General features: G+C 40.9%; 1 protein-coding gene across 17 annotated transcripts in view; it reads right to left on the minus strand.

Annotated features, from left to right (window-relative positions):
- The window catches only part of LOC118744139 (PDZ and LIM domain protein Zasp), a 261,367-nt gene that overhangs the window by 15,389 nt on the left and 226,764 nt on the right, over positions 1-19,214 (minus strand). For 2 of the 17 annotated variants that reach the window (XM_036476914.1, XM_036476915.1), the window contains one exon: positions 12,103-12,366. The exons of the other annotated variants lie outside the window; for them this stretch is intronic. In XM_036476914.1, the coding sequence (XP_036332807.1) occupies positions 12,350-12,366 (17 nt within the window). In that variant the 3' untranslated portion in view covers positions 12,103-12,349. Of the gene's footprint in view, positions 1-12,102; positions 12,367-19,214 lie in introns of those variants that run through there. 17 annotated transcript variants of the gene reach the window in all.

Genomic DNA, 19,214 nt, shown 5'->3' on the forward strand with positions numbered 1-19,214 from the left:
GGCCGAATAATTGATCTCTGCCTTATTAAGCTTCCGACTAGCGTATGCGATTACTCGTTCACCGCCTTCCAACTCCTGTGTGAGTACTGCCCCTAGGCCGAAATTACTCGCGTCCGTCTGCAGGGTGAATTTCTTGCTGAAGTCTGGGCACGCGAGGATGGGGGCCTCGGTGAGTTTTCTTTTGATCACGTCGAATGCTTCCTGTTGCTCAGTTCCCACCTCCAGTGTTTGCCCTTCTTCAGGAGGGCGGTGAGTGGTTGGCTTAGCGCAGCGAAGTCGGGTACGAACCGGCGATACCAGGTAGCTATCCCGAGGTATCGGCGTACCTCCTTCACGTTGGTCGGCGGTTTTAGTTCCTTGATGGCGGCAATTTTGTCGGGGTCGGTGTGTATGCCGTTGTCACTAATGACGTGGCCCAAGTACCGGAGCTCCCTTTTAAAAAAGTCGCACCTCTCGGGGTTAATGCACAGGTTGACCCGCTGTAGTCGTCGGAGTACCTCCCGCAAGTGTTCCACGTGTTCGTCGAAGGTGGAGCCTATGACGATTATGTCGTCGAGGTAGGCACACGCGTAGGGCTCCATTTCCGGGCCAATGACTTGGTCTAACGCTCTCTGGAATGTGGCGGGGGCGGAATGTAGGCCGAACGGCATGACGCGCCACTGAAACAGGCCGCGTCCCGGTACGGTGAAGGCTGTGTACGGGCGGCTTTTGGGCTCCAGAGGTATCTGCCAGTACCCGTTCTTGAGGTCTAAACTACTGATGTACTTCGCCTGGCGCAGTTTGTCCAATATGTGCTGTATCCTCGGCAAGGGGTATGCGTCCGGTACTGACCGGGCATTGAGCTGCCGGTAGTACACGCATAAGCGCCACTTGCCGTTCTTCTTCCGGGCTAGTACGATCGGTGCACTGTGCGGACTGCGAGACGGCTCAATACATCCTTTCTTGAGTAGCTGACCGATTTCCGTGTCGATAATAGATTGCATTGCAGGGTTGCGCGGGAAGTACCGCTGTTTGATGGGACGTTCGTCAGTCATGATGATCCGGTGCTCTCCCACTGTGGCTACTCCGCTAATAGTCTCGAATTTTTGCAGTTCTTCGGCTAAAAAGTCGCGTATCCGGGCTGCCTCATCTTCGTGGTTGAGGTCCTCGTGTTCAATTCTGTTGACCTTCTCCCTTGCGGACCGTCGTCTTGTATGGCGCCTCCCTTTTCTGCTCCTTGGTGGGCGATGGTTCGTCATGGCGGGTGGTGGGGGCCCTCGCTGCTTGGTGTCGCCGACGTGGGTTGTATAGGTGGCTCCGTCAATACGACGCGGTGCCCGCCGCAGGACACCGTAGCTCCCATTCCCCCTAGTGTGTCCAGGCCCAAAATGATGTCGTCAATTGCTCCAGGCATGACATGCAGAACGGCGTTGTGGATATTTGGTTCCTGGTACCATCGGTCATAAGGATTCCTATGGCCACAGTTATCTTTTTGCCTCTCCCCAAGCTAACCAATTGCTCCGCCACGCTGGCGGACACGAAACTTCTCGAGGCTCCTGTGTCGATGACGGCTTCCGCGGGCGCTCCACCCAACGAGTTTTGGGCGTAGAGGCGGCCGCGTTCCTGGCTCAAAATTATTGGTTGTCCGGCGCTGTACTCGGGGGCTTCATCGCACCGGTCCCGGTGCGGTGGTGGCGGTCGTTGCTGAAATGCCTGTCTCGGTTGGGGTGGTGACATAATGGTGTCGTCACCAACGTGCCTCGCTATTTCTCGTGGGGCGGTCTCTGGGGCCCGCCGGTGGCTTTCGTAGATGCTTTCGTAGTCTTCTGCGAGTGTGAGGAGTTCCGTCAAAGTGTTAAAATCTCGCCGTTTAATGTAGAGCAAGTACTCCGGGTGGCTATTTCGAAAAATTCTTTCCAGCCGTTGTTCACTACTGTGACCCGCGTGTCGCATCAGGTTTTGAATCGCGATCACGTAGTCCTTGAATTTTTCTCGCGGGCGCTGCCTCCGTTGCCTTATGTCATCTTTCAGGCGTTCAAAATACCGGGCCGGTAGGAAAAAGTGCAGGAAATCACGTTTGAATGACGCCCAGTTAGTCCAATGCTCGTTGTTGTTGCGGTACCAATGGAGGGCGGTGCCACTTAGCAATTCAGGCATCGTCTTCGGTAATAGGTCTACATCTAATGTGTAGACGCCGGCCAGCTCCTCTAATCGTTCTACAAACGCCAACGGGTCGCGTCCTCCATCGTACTTCACCGAACACTTGCGTACCTGGTCGATGATGGGCGCAAAGGTAACGGTAGGCACATGGTTGCCGTTGTTCAGCACGTCAGCGTTTGGTGCGATGGATGTCGTTGGTGGTGGATATGTTAACTGGCGCTGCGTTGGCGGCCTAACGGGCACATTAGCGGTTCTTTCGCCTTGATTCACGGTTAACGGTATCTTTGGTTCACTTTCGTCTCTCCAGTGGGCCTCCTGTTCGTTTTATGCTGCTTCCATCGCGAGAAATTTTGCGTTAAGTTCCGGGTCGACGAGTGCTTTGGCGGCCCATGCCGCTATCCGTTTCCGGCTGGTTTAATTATTGGCTTCGAAATGTTCTCCTCGTATTGTACTATTTGCAGGGTTCCTGCTCGGGCGCCAATTGTAACGAAGCGTTTTCTGTGAAGGCCCCGTCGCTTCTGTTTTCTATGCTGGGGTATACTCGCCGTGCCCAGTGACTTCGGCGTTCTACTATGCCAGCGCCCACGATCGGGCGTCGCTGTCACGCGTGTTCGCGGTGGACTGTGGCGTGGCGGCGCTCTACCCTTGAATAGCCAAGCCTTGTATAGTCGCCTACGTACAAGTCGAGAGCTATTCTCTAGTAGCTGTGCGTTCACGACCACGGCTCCGCTACTGACGCGTAGACTCTGGGCGTCGTTGGCGCTCCCTAATGGTGCGCGGCAGCTGGGTGACTACGGCGTTACTCCGTTGGTGCGCGGCTGCTGGGTGACGTCGGCGTTCTTATGCCGGCGCTCTGCGGATGTACGACGTCGGCTCTCTGCTGCGTTGCGAGCGGGCGTCGCCGTTACGCGTGTTCGCGGTGGACTGTGGCGTGGCGGCGCTCTACCTTTGAACAGCCAAGCCCTGTATAGTCGCCTATGTACAGGTCATGCGCTATTCATTAGCAGCGGTGCGTTCACGACCACGGCTTCGCTAACGACGCTTAGATTTTGAGCGGCGTCGGTGCGCTCCTCTGGGCGGCGTCGGCGCGGGGCTGGTAGGCGAACTGGCGTCGCTGTCGCGCGGCTTCACGGTTGACTGTGGGGTGGCGGCGCTCTACCTTTGAACAGCCAGGCCTTGTATAGTCGCCTATGTACAAGTCGAGAGCTATTCTCTAGTAGCTGTGCGTCCACGACCACAGCTCCGTGCTGACTGTCTCGTATGTTGCCAAGTCCCATCTGTTATAGCTGGTGTTCTTCGTGTTGCTGAGTTGTATGGCTACATGTTGCGTTGCTATAGTGACGGTGTCGCAAAGGAGTGTTGATACGGTATCTCATGTTGGTTAGCCGTTTCGATGATGTTGCTGTAGTCGTTATTGTTGGTGTAGGGGTTTGCGTTCGTGTGGGCTAAATTCCGCGGATATTTAGTCCTCACAGTAACTACTGAAGATTCTTCACTCAAAATTGATATTCACAATAATTTTTAGACGAAAAATAAGAATATTATACATTTTTGGAAAATGGGCGTAGGCACGCCCACTTATGGATACATGTGTATATCTTGGTAACCGCTGCACCAATTTCTTCCAAACTTGGCACAGTCGTTAGTCTTGTTACAGCATAACAAATCGCCGAAAATTTTTAAAATCGGACAATAACCACGCCCACCTCCCATATAACTGTAATTTGGAGAAATACGAAATCTTCGATAAATCAATAAATATTAAAGCTAATTTACTCAAAATTGATGCTTGCAACAATTCTTTAACAAGAAATACGTTTATGGTAAAATTTTGGAAATGGGCGTAGCACCGCCCACTTATGATCACATATATGTATCACGGTAACCGTTCTACCAATTTGTACCAAACTCGGTATGATATTGTGCTTGCCACATAGAAGCAAAACGTTGAAAATTATTGGAATCAAATTCAAATTACGACCACTTTTCATATAAGGGCATATTTCAGAAATGCTTTAAACTTAAATATTTCGAAATTTAAGGACGCTAATTTACTCAATACACCGGCTTACCATGTAGCGGTAGCTTTCGCAAAGGTGAAAATCATATACTTAGTACCTGCGCCGGGTATTTAATGTTCGGCTCCGCCCGAACTTAGACTTTCTTACTTGTCTAGAGTAGTTTTGTGCTCTCGCTATCTCCTTCTACTAACTCGTCCTTCGTTGGTATACTCTGATGAACATATGTGAGGATGATAGCAAGGCCAACTCATATAAGGTAGTGTTGAAATTCTCGCCCGATGTTTCTTAAAGAAAGCCATAAACGTAGCGACCGTTGGTTCAACTTGGTATCTGGGAACACTCTCGTGAGAGTAACTGAGCAACTGTTCTTAGAATGAAATTTCAAGATTAAGTCCGGAGTTTTTCTTCTGGCAAATTCATGAAAAGTGTCAAACGATAGGTAGAGTTGCATTTGTGTACAAAAACAGAGCGCGGTGAAAGCAAATAACCTTACATTTGTTAAAAAATGGAAGTAAATAATGAAATGTTCGAATATACATATATGCAATTATTATTAATTATATAGATTTTAATAGTTATTTAGTGATCTTTCAGCCAAATCAGTCTTGTACTAATGACAAGTAAGCAAACCAAATGACGTTTTTGCTGTAAAAGTGCTATTTGCGTTCCCGTACACTTCTGCATCTGTTCTCCTGTTACTCTCACTAGAGAGAGTAAAATTGTAGTTTGACATTTCCACAGGTTTTAGTCCGAAAAGTACTGGAACAAACTAATTGTTTTGCTCTAGATTGCACCGTTTGTGGGCCTGTTGAATGAATTTATGTCGTGGTTATATGAAAGATAAAAAAAATTGGATTTTCTGGCAAGTTGTACAACTTATCGCTCATTATGGGCATTTTGTACAAACTCATTTAATTTGCATTTATTTTGTACACTAAATAACCGAAAATGGATAACTCAGCCGAAATAGGTACGTGCTTTCGTTGAATTTTATAAATGTAAGCCGAAACTGTGAAGTTGTAAAAATGAGATTTTACAAAGAGACTGATCGCAAAATTGCAATGTGTGTGGGCAAAACGTCCAACTTGAATGCGGATTGTTTTGAACCAACGTTTTCGGCTTGCATTATGTCAAAAGGATGTGTTTGTTGTAATTCATTCTGTCATTTACTACCATTATGCGTAGGCCAATTCATGAAATCATTTCATGCGTTTGCGTAGAAACTGAATGAATGAACACGATTTCATGATTACAATTAAGGCTAAATAGAGTTTATGCACTTAGTTTCTACTCAGATCGATGAAATGATTTCGTGAATTGGACTACGCATACATGTGATACTTATGCTTTTAATTTATAAGGTAATTTTATGTTTTTATACTCTTGCTACCACATGAATATACGAATTCGTGATAAGAATATATGAGTTCGCCTTGGAAGATAGAAAGCGAGTAAGAATAAATGCCGAACAAAGGAATTTGTCTTCTTTCAACTTAAATAAATGCATTTTGCAAACTAAAGTGCGTACGTTACTTAGTGCCTTGGTAATGGCGAATTAGTTGTTAAACATACAATTACTTCCATTACAACCCGGTCCTATGGATGCTAGAAGCGCGAACTCATATAAGGTGGTGTTACCGGAAAATGAGTAAATAAATTATATGTAACGGGTGATTTTTTTGAGGTTAGGATTTTCATGCATTAGTAGTTATTTGACAGATCACGTGGGATTTCAGACATGGTGTCAAAGAGAAAGATGCTCAGTATGCTTTGAAATTTCATCATGAATAGACTTACTAACGAGCAACGCTTGCAAATCATTGAATTTTATTACCAAAATCAGTGTTCGGTTCGAAATGTGTTTCGCGCTTTACGTCCGATTTATGGTCTACATAATCGACCAAGTGAGCAAACAATTAATGCGATTGTGACCAAGTTTCGCACTCAGTTTACTTTATTGGACATTAAACCAACCACACGAATGCGTACAGTGCGTACAGAAGAGAATATTGCGTCTGTTTCTGAGAGTGTTGCTGAAGACCGTGAAATGTCGATTCGTCGCCGTTCGCAGCAATTGGGTTTGTGTTATTCGACCACATGGAAGATTTTACGCAAAGATCTTGGTGTAAAACCGTATAAAATACAGCTCGTGCAAGAACTGAAGCCGAACGATCTGCCACAACGTCGAATTTTCAGTGAATGGGCCCTAGAAAAGTTGGCAGAAAATCCGCTTTTTTATCGACAAATTTTGTTCAGCGATGAGGCTCATTTCTGGTTGAATGGCTTCGTAAATAAGCAAAATTGCCGAATTTGGAGTGAAGAGCAACCAGAAGCCGTTCAAGAACTGCCCATGCATCCCGAAAAATGCACTGTTTGGTGTGGTTTGTACGCTGGTGGAATCATTGGACCGTATTTTTTCAAAGATGCTGTTGGACGCAACGTTACGGTGAATGGCGATCGCTATCGTTCGATGCTAACAAACTTTTTGTTGCCAAAAAATGGAAGAACTGAACTTGGTTGACATGTGGTTTCAACAAGATGGCGCTACATGCCACACAGCTCGCGATTCTATGGCCATTTTGAGGGAAAACTTCGGAGAACAATTCATCTCAAGAAATGGACCGGTAAGTTGGCCACCAAGATCATGCGATTTGACGCCTTTAGACTATTTTTTGTGGGGCTACGTCAAGTCTAAAGTCTACAGAAATAAGCCAGCAACTATTCCAGCTTTGGAAGACAACATTTCCGAAGAAATTCGGGCTATTCCGGCCGAAATGCTCGAAAAAGTTGCCCAAAATTGGACTTTCCGAATGGACCACCTAAGACGCAGCCGCGGTCAACATTTAAATGAAATTATCTTCAAAAAGTAAATGTCATGGACCAATCTAACGTTTCAAATAAAGAACCGAAAAAAAAAGTTATCAAGCTCTTAAAAAATCACCCGTTATATCAGAAAATTAATAAGATAAAATGAAATTATTGTTTGATTTCTAACCAAAGCTATGTATGTAACTCAATTGCCTAATGGTTTGCCGAACCATAAACATATGTTAAACATCCAATTTCGTGAATAGGTAGCTGGTACTCACACCTTTTTTAAGAACTTTCACTTCTATCATGTGTACGGTGTTACACACGCATTTTTTTATAAAGCAATCACATATCAGCTAGTATATTTAGGGACGAATGGATAAGATTTGAGCCAAGAGCTTGTGTGAGCAAATCCAATTTTTGGCAGCCAATGTCAGTTACGCGGTTTTGCAGAATCACTATACGCGGTGTTGTACTTTAAACGATGATATGTATGTACATCCATATTTACATACATATATGTACATACGTAGTACAGTGTTCCGCATATTAATTTAAATTCAAATGTATCATTTTGACTTCTGGCGTAATACTGTGTATTAATTATTGTCGATACAAGGCGCAGTAAACTAAATATAAAAAATAGATGAAATTATACATGTGTGAATGTTTGCATGCAGTTTTCTCTAGCAAAAGCTAATTAACAAGTAGCACACATCAATACAATCAATGGCATCTTCGAAAATAGTGGCAAACAAAGTGCATGCAATAATACGTTATATATTTTTAAGTCGGTATACATATGTATATCTACGAAAAAGTGTATCGGCCGTACCCCCATTTCCACTTACTTTTGTCTTTTGCGATTTCCAAAAAATGGGATATTTTACTTTTTGATCGATGCTCACATAGTTTTCTGCAAAGTTAAACCAAAGATAGTAGAGTATAAAGACTTTCCTTGTCTCGTTTAATTTCCCTACTTGCAAGCGGCTGGCTTAGTTCACCAGACAAAAATCTTATTTATTCTGAAACCAGAATATGAATTAATCCTGTGGAATTTTCAGTTGGTGAAAGAAGTCGAAACTTGCCATAGAATCGGACCGACTTGCATCTTCTCTACATACATATGTACATATATCGAAGGCTTATATGCAGTGCCCTATATATGCAATTTTCACAAAAACTACTTTGTGATGTTAGAACCCATCTGGGACTTACCTGTCATAACTGCTGTTAATTACGACATTGCAATTTAATAGTAAATTTTTCTGTCAAGCGTTATACAAGGCCAGCATTAATATCACCGATGACAGTTAAGTCGTAGATGGATTTTTATATCAGAATCTCATTTTTGTGAAAAATGCAGATAGAGAGTATTGAATATAAGCCCTCGATATGTATACTATGTTCTTTGGTTATCACTAAAATACACATTTGGTATAGAAATTACAATATCAATATTGTAGTTGGCTACGTAGTATTACGCTAACACAAGTGAGGTATAGATCGTAGTATTGATACCATTCTCCGATGTGTGTATCTAGCATTAAACAGCCAAACCGGACATACTTATCGATTATCTTTCAAATATCGTCCGAACCAAATCGTAGGTCGCCGTTGATTAGACTCATTTTCATTCGTCATAGGATATGCTCAGAAATTTAACAATTGGAGGCATCAACTACTTACAAAACCGCCTAAATCGCTAATGTGGCAAAAATTAGATTTGGTAAACCTGAACACCAGGCATCGAGAGTTAAGCATATAAATCGTTATTAAAACTACAGATTTGTAAAATAAAAGCTAGAGAAAATACTGCTTATCAAGTCAGTGCTTTCAAATAAAAACAGTTTTTTTTTCGTTCTCCTGTAAAATTTGAGTGCCGTAAGATAGGCGGTTTTGCAATTGTCGATGGGCGGTTTGGCAAATGCATCGAAAAATTTATATTTTAGTACGCCAAAAAGCTGTTATAATATTATTGGAAGTCATAGAAATAATAAATCCACTTACGTATTAATAGGAATCATTTACTTCTCATTTGACCGTCTCAGCATCACCCGAATTTCGCAGCATGTATACACATATCGATGGTCGTCTCCAATAACAAAACAAGTGTTTAGGGTTTTATGTCCCTAATCCTTGTCTGATCCTTACTGAATTAGTAGAAAGTATTACTAAAGTAATCGGTTCTACGTACCGGAATGACTCGGGTTTTACCCGGCCAAGGGCTGTTGTTTCGGTGATCTAACCCCGTTTAGGTTGGCGAAATCCCTCAAAATTGTACGTCCATAGGGCTACATTTTCTTCGCATACTTCTGCCCCCCAGGGCTGGCATTGAGTCAAACCCTGGGCTAGAAACCTATACCAGCTGCGTGTGACAGAGACGACTGCACCACGACTCCACCTCCGTTAGATGCTATGCATGTAATGGGTGGAGCCACTTCCGAGTTTGCTCAGGCCTTACGACTCACGGGCAGTGGACCACCGCATACGTGGCCCCTTGCTGCTCAAATCGAGCTGCCACCACGGCACACCAGAGTCCGCCGGAGCAACTCGACACAAACGCAACTGCATCACAACACAATACAATAGACAACACCACAGACACAACGGACCACACCACCGACACATCCGCACCACCACCCACACGCCGCCGCCAACAACTTCTAGTTCCTTCGACAATCTGCACGGTGTGTCAGTCCAGGATATTCCGTAACGTGACATCAGTCAAGTGCAACTCTTGCCAAGGCTGGTGTCACTAGTGCTACGGCATGCTCAACACTGCGCACCACGCGAGATTGGACGAGGGACTATGAGGGCCCATGTTGTGCTGCTCGGTCGCAAGTACCAACTGCGATGTCGCCTACTACCACTACAGGGCAACATCCTGTACATCAGCATACACAGCATGTGGCGGGCCGCCAACACACCTTATTAACACCTCACATTCCAATAAGTCTCCCTAGGCACACGAAGATTTTACAATTTAACTGTAACGGACAAAATCGAGGGGACAGTCTTCATGGGTCGGCACGGAATATTAACAGCTGCGGTCAAGGCGGCTAAGCTTCATGGAAATTCAACATTGTTGAATTTCGCCGGATACAACGTGCACCGTCGAGATCGCGAGCGATATAATGATAGTAGCCTAGAGTTCATCATGCACCACACCGTGCAGTATCGTCTTATCGAAGCAGAATCGATCGCAGTGATACCATCCTAGAATGTCAGGGTATTGCTATCTGGTCAGGCGATATCGAGCTCGAAATATTTAACGTATATATATCCCCTTTCACCAGCTGACCGACAGGATATCACCCTAAAATAGGTGCACTCCTCAGAGGTGAAAACTGTATCGTAGTTGGTGACTTCAATGCGCACCACGATCTTTGGCATTCAAGCCTGTCAAAATCTTAGGGGAACACAATTAGCTGAGCAGATAGACGATTCGACATTCCGCACAATGACCGACGACGGACCCACTAGGATTATGGGCAGCTGCTGAAGCTCGCCAGACCTAACAATATATCATGGCGACCGATGCTGAAGTTCATCAGACTACTTTGCTTACGCGGAACACCGGACCTATGTCAACCTGACTGAAAAGGCTTCGCAGATGTTACTGAAAGCACCTTTAGTGCACTACCCACACCAACCAATGTTCACGTAGGTGAGCGTAAACTCCGCAGGGTTGTCACTACTCTTTACCACCTCGACCATGGAGGTCAAACTACAACTGGGAATTCACGTCGATGACGAACCAATTCCAGCGGCGAACAACACGAAGATCCTCGGAGTAAACTTCATCTGTCTGCTTTCCTGCTCGGCGCATAGAACCGCAATTGTCAACAATGTACAAAGCTGCAACAAGGTCCTCAAGTCGCTAGCCGGCAGCACCTGGGGTAAAGACAAAGAAACGTTGCTGGAAACGTTCAAGGCAATTGGCCGGCTGGTTTTGAACTATGCAGCGCCTGTGTGTGGTCGCCGGGGACTAGTAGGATACAGTGGATGAAGATGCAGACATGCCAAAATACTGCACTCAGGACAGCGACAGGATGCCTTATGATGTCGCCGCAACATCACCTCCACGATGAGGCCCATATGCTCCCCGTTAAGGAGTATAACACAATGCTCTGCAAGCAGTTTCTTGTTGGAAGCCACAGACGTGGTCACCCAAATAGACAACTGCTTACAGAAGAGCCCCACCCAGGCTCATCAGGAGGCATCTCTACGAACCGACGGACGAACTCCAGAGATTCATCAAACAACCCCTGAACGCGACAGCTTATCGCCAGGCCTTGAACGGCATTCACAGGCCTTGAACGTCATTCTCGAGTTATGTAGACTCTCTGTGAATTCCGTTCTGGGCATACAACCACCAGACGTGGATGAGACAGAGCTTCGTCTGCTTCAGGAGACTCGGACCACAATAGTCCAACTGCGCTCTGGTTACTGCAGCAGGTTGAACTCATACCTGAGCAGATTAAACGAAGATGTGCTAAACGAATGCCCGGCACGCGGAGAGTCGCTCCATAACTCACAGCATCTCTTCGCTTGCCCACTGAACCCCATCCTACTGACGCCCCTGTCCCTGTGGACAGACCCCATCGAGTCTGCACGCTTCCTGGGGCTGCCGCTAGTAGAGCTCGACGACAACGATTGAGCCGCTACAACAACAACAACAACTAAAGCAAGTATTGAGGATTATACATAGATTAGACAATGACTAGACACATGAGGTCCTGACGGTAATGAGGGTTTTATTTTGCAGGGGACCATCGATATTTATGTATATTTACGATATTTACGATTCCGAAAAAAGGAAGAGGGTCTTAAACACATACATAGCGGATGTTCATGAATATAGCTCGATATAAGTGTACGAAAGTGATATTTAACACGATTAGTATGTAGACATTGCGCCACCCGTAATTATGACGGAGGTAACGCATTTCTCGTCCATCGAAAGCAAAAAATTCTTGGTTAGAAAAAATTTTGTAATCTGAGAAAGAACAAAACACTTTTTAAAATTCCAGAAGAAACATCAAAATCTGAGAGCATTTATTGAAAACTCGACTCAGAACAATGTGAAATATACAGTCAAATGATTTTAAAGATACGATTAATAGAAGTTACAGCTGCAATAGATGTACGTATACGTATACTAGAAAGATTTTGACAATGATTTATAGTAAGTACATATGTAGCATCATCTCGAAAGCATTGATATTCGCTCTACATATTTATGAAATAAGTATGTATGTATGTATGTATTTCGAAATTCGTAACGGAAAACTGGACACATGAATTGCACGCTGCTGTCCCTTAGCAGGTTTGTAATTGACTGTACGAAGGGGAAGTTTGGGTTTTGATTTGGTTTAATAATATGCGTAACCTAAAAGGGAGAATTGAAAGATATATGTAATTTTTAATTAAGGAAAAGTGGAAAGTAGAATGCGGTGTGTAGTATTTTTGTAATGCTAAATTATTTGCTTCAGAGCAGGCATGAGTTAGTTTACTGCGCCTGTGACAATTTATAAAATATTTTTGCATGCATTTTAATGTGTGCATATGTGTGGGTATAGAGTTGTGTTCAAAATAACAGTACTGTAACAGCTCAAAAGGGTTACAACTATTTTTCACAGTTTCTGTTTTGAGTGAAAATCTCTCAAGTAGGCCACCCAAAATTGGACGGTCAAGATTTTATCGCACAAATCACTTTATTCGATTTACAACCACAAAAAAATATAATTTGAGCAATTTTCCAAAATTCGAAGTTTTACAAGAGTTAATGTTACTAACTTTTTTTTGATGAATTCAGTAATTATTTATTATCCACTGACTCATAGCATGTATCATGCTGATTTTTTCATGATAATAGTTATTTAGATAAGCTTTAGCCTGATTGTTTCAATTTTTCAAATAATCATTATTTTGTACAAAATTTTTATTTTTTATAAAAATGCGTATAAACAAATGGAAATTTGCTTACTACTTCTCGATCAGATTTTTTAATCGTTTTCTTTGAATATCAATCCTTATTCTATAATACATTAGGGCTATTCGCGATCCGGTGCAAATGGCCTAGCATCATTGCATTGCAAATTTGTATTGCAAATTATTTGCAATACACAAACAAAATACACGCATTTGCATTTGTCATGGCTTGGCAAATTTGCAATACCGAAAATCCATAGCATAAAAATGCTATGCATTGCATTCATAAACAAAACCAAAGCTGATGCACAAAAATTGTTTTGCAAAAGCTTTACCATGACAGTTTAATAAAGGTCGCTCACAATCCATGGCATATTTCTGCAATTGCATAAATTTGTCAGCTCTTATGCACCGAATCGCGAATAGCCCTATTATTTAAAAGAGAAACAAGTAAAAAAGTCTAAGTTCGGGCGGAGCCGAACATTAAATACCCGGCGCAAGTATTAAATATATGTTTTTCACCTTTCCGAAAGCTAACGCTACATGGTAAACCGAGGTGTATCCATTTTGAGTAAATTGGCGTCCTTAAATTTCGAAATATTGAAGTTTCAAGCATATCTGAAATTTACCGTTATATGAGAAGCGGCCGTAATTTTAGTTCGATTTCAATAAGTTTCAACGTTTTGCTTCTATGTGGAGGGTACAATAACCACACCGAGTTTGGTACAAATTAGTAGAACGGTTACCGAGATACATATATGTGATCATAAGTGGGCGGTGCCACGCCCATTTTTCAAAATTGTATCCTAAACGTATTTCTTGGTAACGAATTGTTGCAAGCATTAATTTTGAATAAATTAGCTTCAATAATTACTGATTTATCGAAGATTTCGTATTTCTCTAAATTACCGTTATATGGGATGTGGGTGTAGTTATTGTCCGATTTTAGAAATTTTCGGCCATTTGGTATGCTGTACCAAGGCCAACAACTGTGCCAAGTTTGGAAGAAATTGGGGCAGCGGTTACCAAGATATACACATGTAACCATAAGTGGGCGTGGCTACGCCCATTTGCCAAAAATTTATAATATTCTTATTTTTCGTCTAAAACTTATTATAAATATAAATTTTGAGTGAATTATCTTCAGTAGTTACTAAAATATCGCAGTTTTTGTATTTCTGAAAATTACCGTTATATGGGAGGTAGGCGTGGTTATTGTCCGATTTTGCCCATTTTCAATACCATCCGTCCTACGCCCGAAAGAAGTGCACATACCAAGTTTCGTTAAGATATCTCAATTTTTACTCGAGTTATCGTGTGCACAGACGGACAGACGGACGGACGGACGGACGGACGGACGGACGGACGGACAGACAGTCACCGCTTAATCGATTTCTCTTTTCATCCTGATCAATTATGTATACATTTGTCTATATCTATCTCGATTCGTTCTGCCTGTTACAAACAACCGTTATGTGAACAAAGTTATAATACCCTTGTGCACAAGTGCGCTCGGGTATAAAAAAAATACGAAAACTTGCACAGAGTCGCTAGTTAGACCGCGGTTACCCACGAACGTGTACGTAGCGCAGCGTAGAAGTACGTAGAAATATATCAAGTTTGCTGTTGATAGAAAGAGAGAGAAGAAACGTCTACCTCACGGTCAAGCGGTGGTGAGTTTTTGTTAACAAGAAGATCGCATATGATAGATCGTGTCAGCTGACACGTTCTCCGTTTTTACGTCCGTGGGTAACTTTTATTAATTTTTTTTTTCGCTCCTGCCACGGATGCTTTTGCTTTTATGTCGCGTGCTGCGCGGACTTGCAGCGAGCGTGGTGCAACCAGAGAACGCAACGAGTAATTTTTAAGCAAAAAACAGAACCGACTTCAATTCTCATATAAAAATTTAAGATTATTGTTAATTTCTTCATGATCCGATGATCGGATTTAAACCTAACTAATATAGGACCAACTATGAGGTAACACCTTTCCTTTAAAAATTATAGCAATCGGGTAACGTCGTCCAAAGTTATGCGTTAACATACATAAAAATTGGCAATTTTTTTTATTGGAAGGTGTTGCTCATTTTCTCTATACAAAAAATAATTGCCGAATTACTTTGTATGGAAGAACTTGCGTGAAAAAAAATTACCAAAAATCAATGCGATTTTCTAGCGACTTCAAACTTGCACTTTGTTATACTAAATTTAAGTGGGCTATAAAACTGCACAGAATTTTTCTAAAAAATCTGAATAAAAAGTTGCAAATTAGTGTGCAAATTTAAAATTTTCCTGCGTGTTGCACAAAGTTTAGAGACTTTATTATTATGTTTGCTGATGTAGAATGAATAATATTTTTATAAAAAATTATCGAAAATAAATTAGAATAAAACACTTTGCATATATTGCGAAAAATTCCCTGTGCCAATACTTCTGTTCGGCACTGTATATATGCATTGTGAGTTACACAGTCACGTGATTTTATACGCCATGTCACGCTTTTTCGCTCGTGAACGTGAGCGGTTTCAAAAGATTATGACGAAACCTCCGTGATCGTGCGTAACTGAAATCTTCACTGGCGTGAACGTGCGTGAGTTACATTTTCCCGCCAATCATATGTGTATGTATTTTTCACCAAAATAAAATCGTAGATTTACTGTTTAATTTTGAACTAAAGTTTGAGTGGCAAGTGTCTGAGGAGTTACTTCTACGCATCCTATAATATTCATAAAATGTTGGGCATGTGTAAGTTTTCGGGCCAAGGCTGATATGATACGAAACTCTGTGAAATTGTCCGTTGTCATCCATTCATTCCAACTTTATTAGGCTGCCAAGTCGGATTAAGTTAGATTTTCGAAGAGAGAGAGTATCGTATCATCTTATCCTCAAAGGAAATATACAAATAATAGTTCCTTACTAATCAACTTCAAGTTAAATTATAGTTAGATACATTTCCTGCAGGGTACGCAAGTAAGTAAGTAAAGAGGATAGTATAATCGCTTGCGCTGCACAAACAAAAAACAACTAAGCACTTTTTAACACCCCCATACTAAGAATAGATTGGACTCGTAATCAGAAACACACTGCTAACGAGTTTCACCCAACTGCAATGCTAAAACGTTCAGTATAAACGTTTTAGCCTTAGTATTTTTTTTAAGAATTTGATATTCATATTGGATCCGCCGTTTTGAATTAAAAAAATTTTACTTCAGATTCGTAATCCGCGACCCCAAAAACACCTGAGTGCCGAGTATCGAACAAATCCAATAAGTTTTTTTAATTGACCGCCATTTTAGATGCGCCATTTTGAATTTTGAAAAACTTACTTCAGAACCCCAGAAACCCCCTGTTAACAAGTTCCAACTAATGATAATGCGTATATCGTTCAGTATGAACATTTTAATTTTAGTAGTCTCTTTTCGAAAGCATATTTTCCCTAGCAATACCTGAGTAATTACATGTAAAAATAACATTTTTAGATGCACTTTAAGATTTAATAAAAAAATATATTTAGAACAGCAGCGTTTTTATAAAAACCCAACCAGCGCGACCTCTAAAAATATATATATTTTTTTTCAAAATAAAATAATACGTTTCTCTTTTTTATCACAAATAGCAATAATTTGAGATAGCGTTTATGAATTAAAAAAAAAACATGTTTAACCATTTTAATATACATATGCTAAAATGCTCACGCCTACTTACATATTTTAAATTGCCATTTGCAATAACCTAATATCAAAAATACATATCGAGGAAAAGATTGAAAGTTCTTGAATCGGATAATAATCACGTTCATCTCCAATATAACGGTCACTAGAAAATACGAGACCTTCGATGGCCAAGTTCCCACTGAAGCTAATTCACTTAAACTGATGTTTGTAATAATATCTTAGCAGAAATTTAAAAAAGCTTGTTTGGCATACATATATATGTTGGCTTGTGCATATTTTGCTCATATGGCAACACTATCGTACATTTTCGGAGAAATCGAAACGACACACAGTGCTTCCCTTCCATATGAAATGTGGGCAAAACTAGAATTTTGGACGGATTTAAATGAAAATTCGCTTCTTAGTAAAATTAAGGACGCTAAATTCAAAAATGCAATTGGTTTATGGATAACTTTAATTTTTTCACTGTAAATGCAGTTGGAAGTTGAAAATTTGGGTTCTTGTGGCTTTTACATAGGTAGGGCTGCCAGAACTTTTTGCGCTTAACTCCGGACCCCAGCAAGCATGACCTAACAGAGAGATTTACCAGAGATTTCAAGCAAAGTTTCCATGAGTTTTTTAGGTATCCGAAGCACTTTTATATGTGACCTTCTATCCCTTTCTTATTATTTTGTAAGAAAGATAAGTGAAAACAATATTGAAATTAGTTTCATATATGTATTTATACCAAAACAAACCATACATACGCATTATTGATTAATTTAAAATTAAAGTAAAAACGATGAACTCATAAATATTGCATTTTTCTCATACCGTTGGAAGGAACTCAAAACAGGAACTTAAAAAAATTGCATAAATATTAATTTATCAATTATCAAAAATATGTGCTTATTTTTCATATTTATCATTGGTAAGGGACTTTTTCAAAAGAACTGCGTCTTTTCGTACTTTATCATAAAATGAGGAACAACTTTCATTACAATTCAGTTTAATCTGTAACAATGCACCTACAACTGATACACGCAGAGAATTTCTATCTTGGGACCACAAATGTTTCATAAGAGAAAATGTCCTTTCCACTGAAGCAGTTGTGCCTGGAATACACAAAGCAAATTCAACTAGCATTAGTATATTTTTTAAATCTACATTGGTCGATTGTGCTATGTTTTTAATTGCATTCCACCTTTCTTCTATTCTTAATTTCTGCCACTCTCCGCGCCTTTTTTCTTTACTTACTATAGTGTTTACACAACCAATCTCGTCAAAAATAGTATCTTCATCGAACTTAAGACTAGTATAACATCCTATTTCAGTAATATTTTCTTCAACAGTTTTCCAAGATATTTCGTTTTCAATACTAATCCAAGTAAGCTTGCGAAAAAAAATCTTAAATTTTGACCCCAAATCTCAAGATAGTTTACGGCCTTTTCATAGAACTCTACTACTCTCTCCTTAAACAAAATATTATTAGTATTTGGATATTTTGTAGCATATGCAATCCAACATTGCTTGGCAGCAAATGGAATAAATATCTCCTGTTTACGAATCTTAATTTTTTGCAATACGTTTTTATATATAAATGCTACTTCTACTGCACTTATAGTTTCGCCTTCTACTTTAGTGATAGCTTCTTGAAAAATTCCTAAACTACCATGCAAAAACAAAGTGTAAATTTCATTCATAGGGTAACCGAAATATGATTTCAATATCTGAGGGCAGTTATCTGTATTTAAAAAATATTCTTTAAGAACATCATATAATTGCAATATTCGCCCAATAGCAGATTGCAAACTTAAAAACCGCGTATTACCGTGTGAGAGCAATTTCTTATATTCTATCTCTGCGTCCTCGCACATTGCTTTTAGTTTCGTGTTCCTCACAGTGTAAATGTAAAAAAACTGATAAATTTTGACAGCAATTAGTTCAAGATCAACCGGTAAACAATGTGCTGCAGTTTGCGCAGCATTATGCAAAACGTGAGCAGAGCATCCTACTCCAATAATGGTGTGACCTAAATCTGACTGTAACTTCCTAAATACATTGTTTTGCCCTTGCCTATTAACGCCGCCAAAATTGGTATTTGCGTTGTCAGCCGAAAATGCGACCACCTTGTTTTTCAGATTATATTTTTCTAATGCCGTCATAACGTGATTTTTCAAAATTTCGGAAGTCTCGCCTGAAGTAAATCAGTTTAGTTTTGATTCCATCTTTGTAGTGATAATATCGCGCAAGCACAGGAACGAGTTTTATGTCTTTCCTGTTTGAAGCGTCGATCATAATAGAAATAAAGTTTGATTCGTCCAACTCTTTAAATATTTCGGAAAATATATATGGACTAATTATCCCTACCACGAGAGCCTCTACACCCAGAAAAAGGTTTAGTTATAATAACCAAGATTTGGTTATAGTGATCAAGTGGCATAGTTGGATATGGCGAAATAAATATATAGTTCACGAAAGTCTGCAATTTACTTAAGACTTCTAGTTGGGACAAATGTATATTTGTTAATAATTACAAAACGACTACCTTGATTGGACAATATTGTTAGTTGAATAAAATCATTGTTGAGCAAATATAAACAATGCTTTGGTTAATACAAGTTTTCAATTAATTTTGTGAACTTGCTGTAGAC

The sequence above is a fragment of the Rhagoletis pomonella genome, unplaced genomic scaffold (assembly GCF_013731165.1).
Source record: "Rhagoletis pomonella isolate Grant_MI unplaced genomic scaffold, Rhpom_1.0 Rhpom_scaffold_00008, whole genome shotgun sequence".
NCBI classification, from domain to species: domain Eukaryota; kingdom Metazoa; phylum Arthropoda; class Insecta; order Diptera; family Tephritidae; genus Rhagoletis; species Rhagoletis pomonella.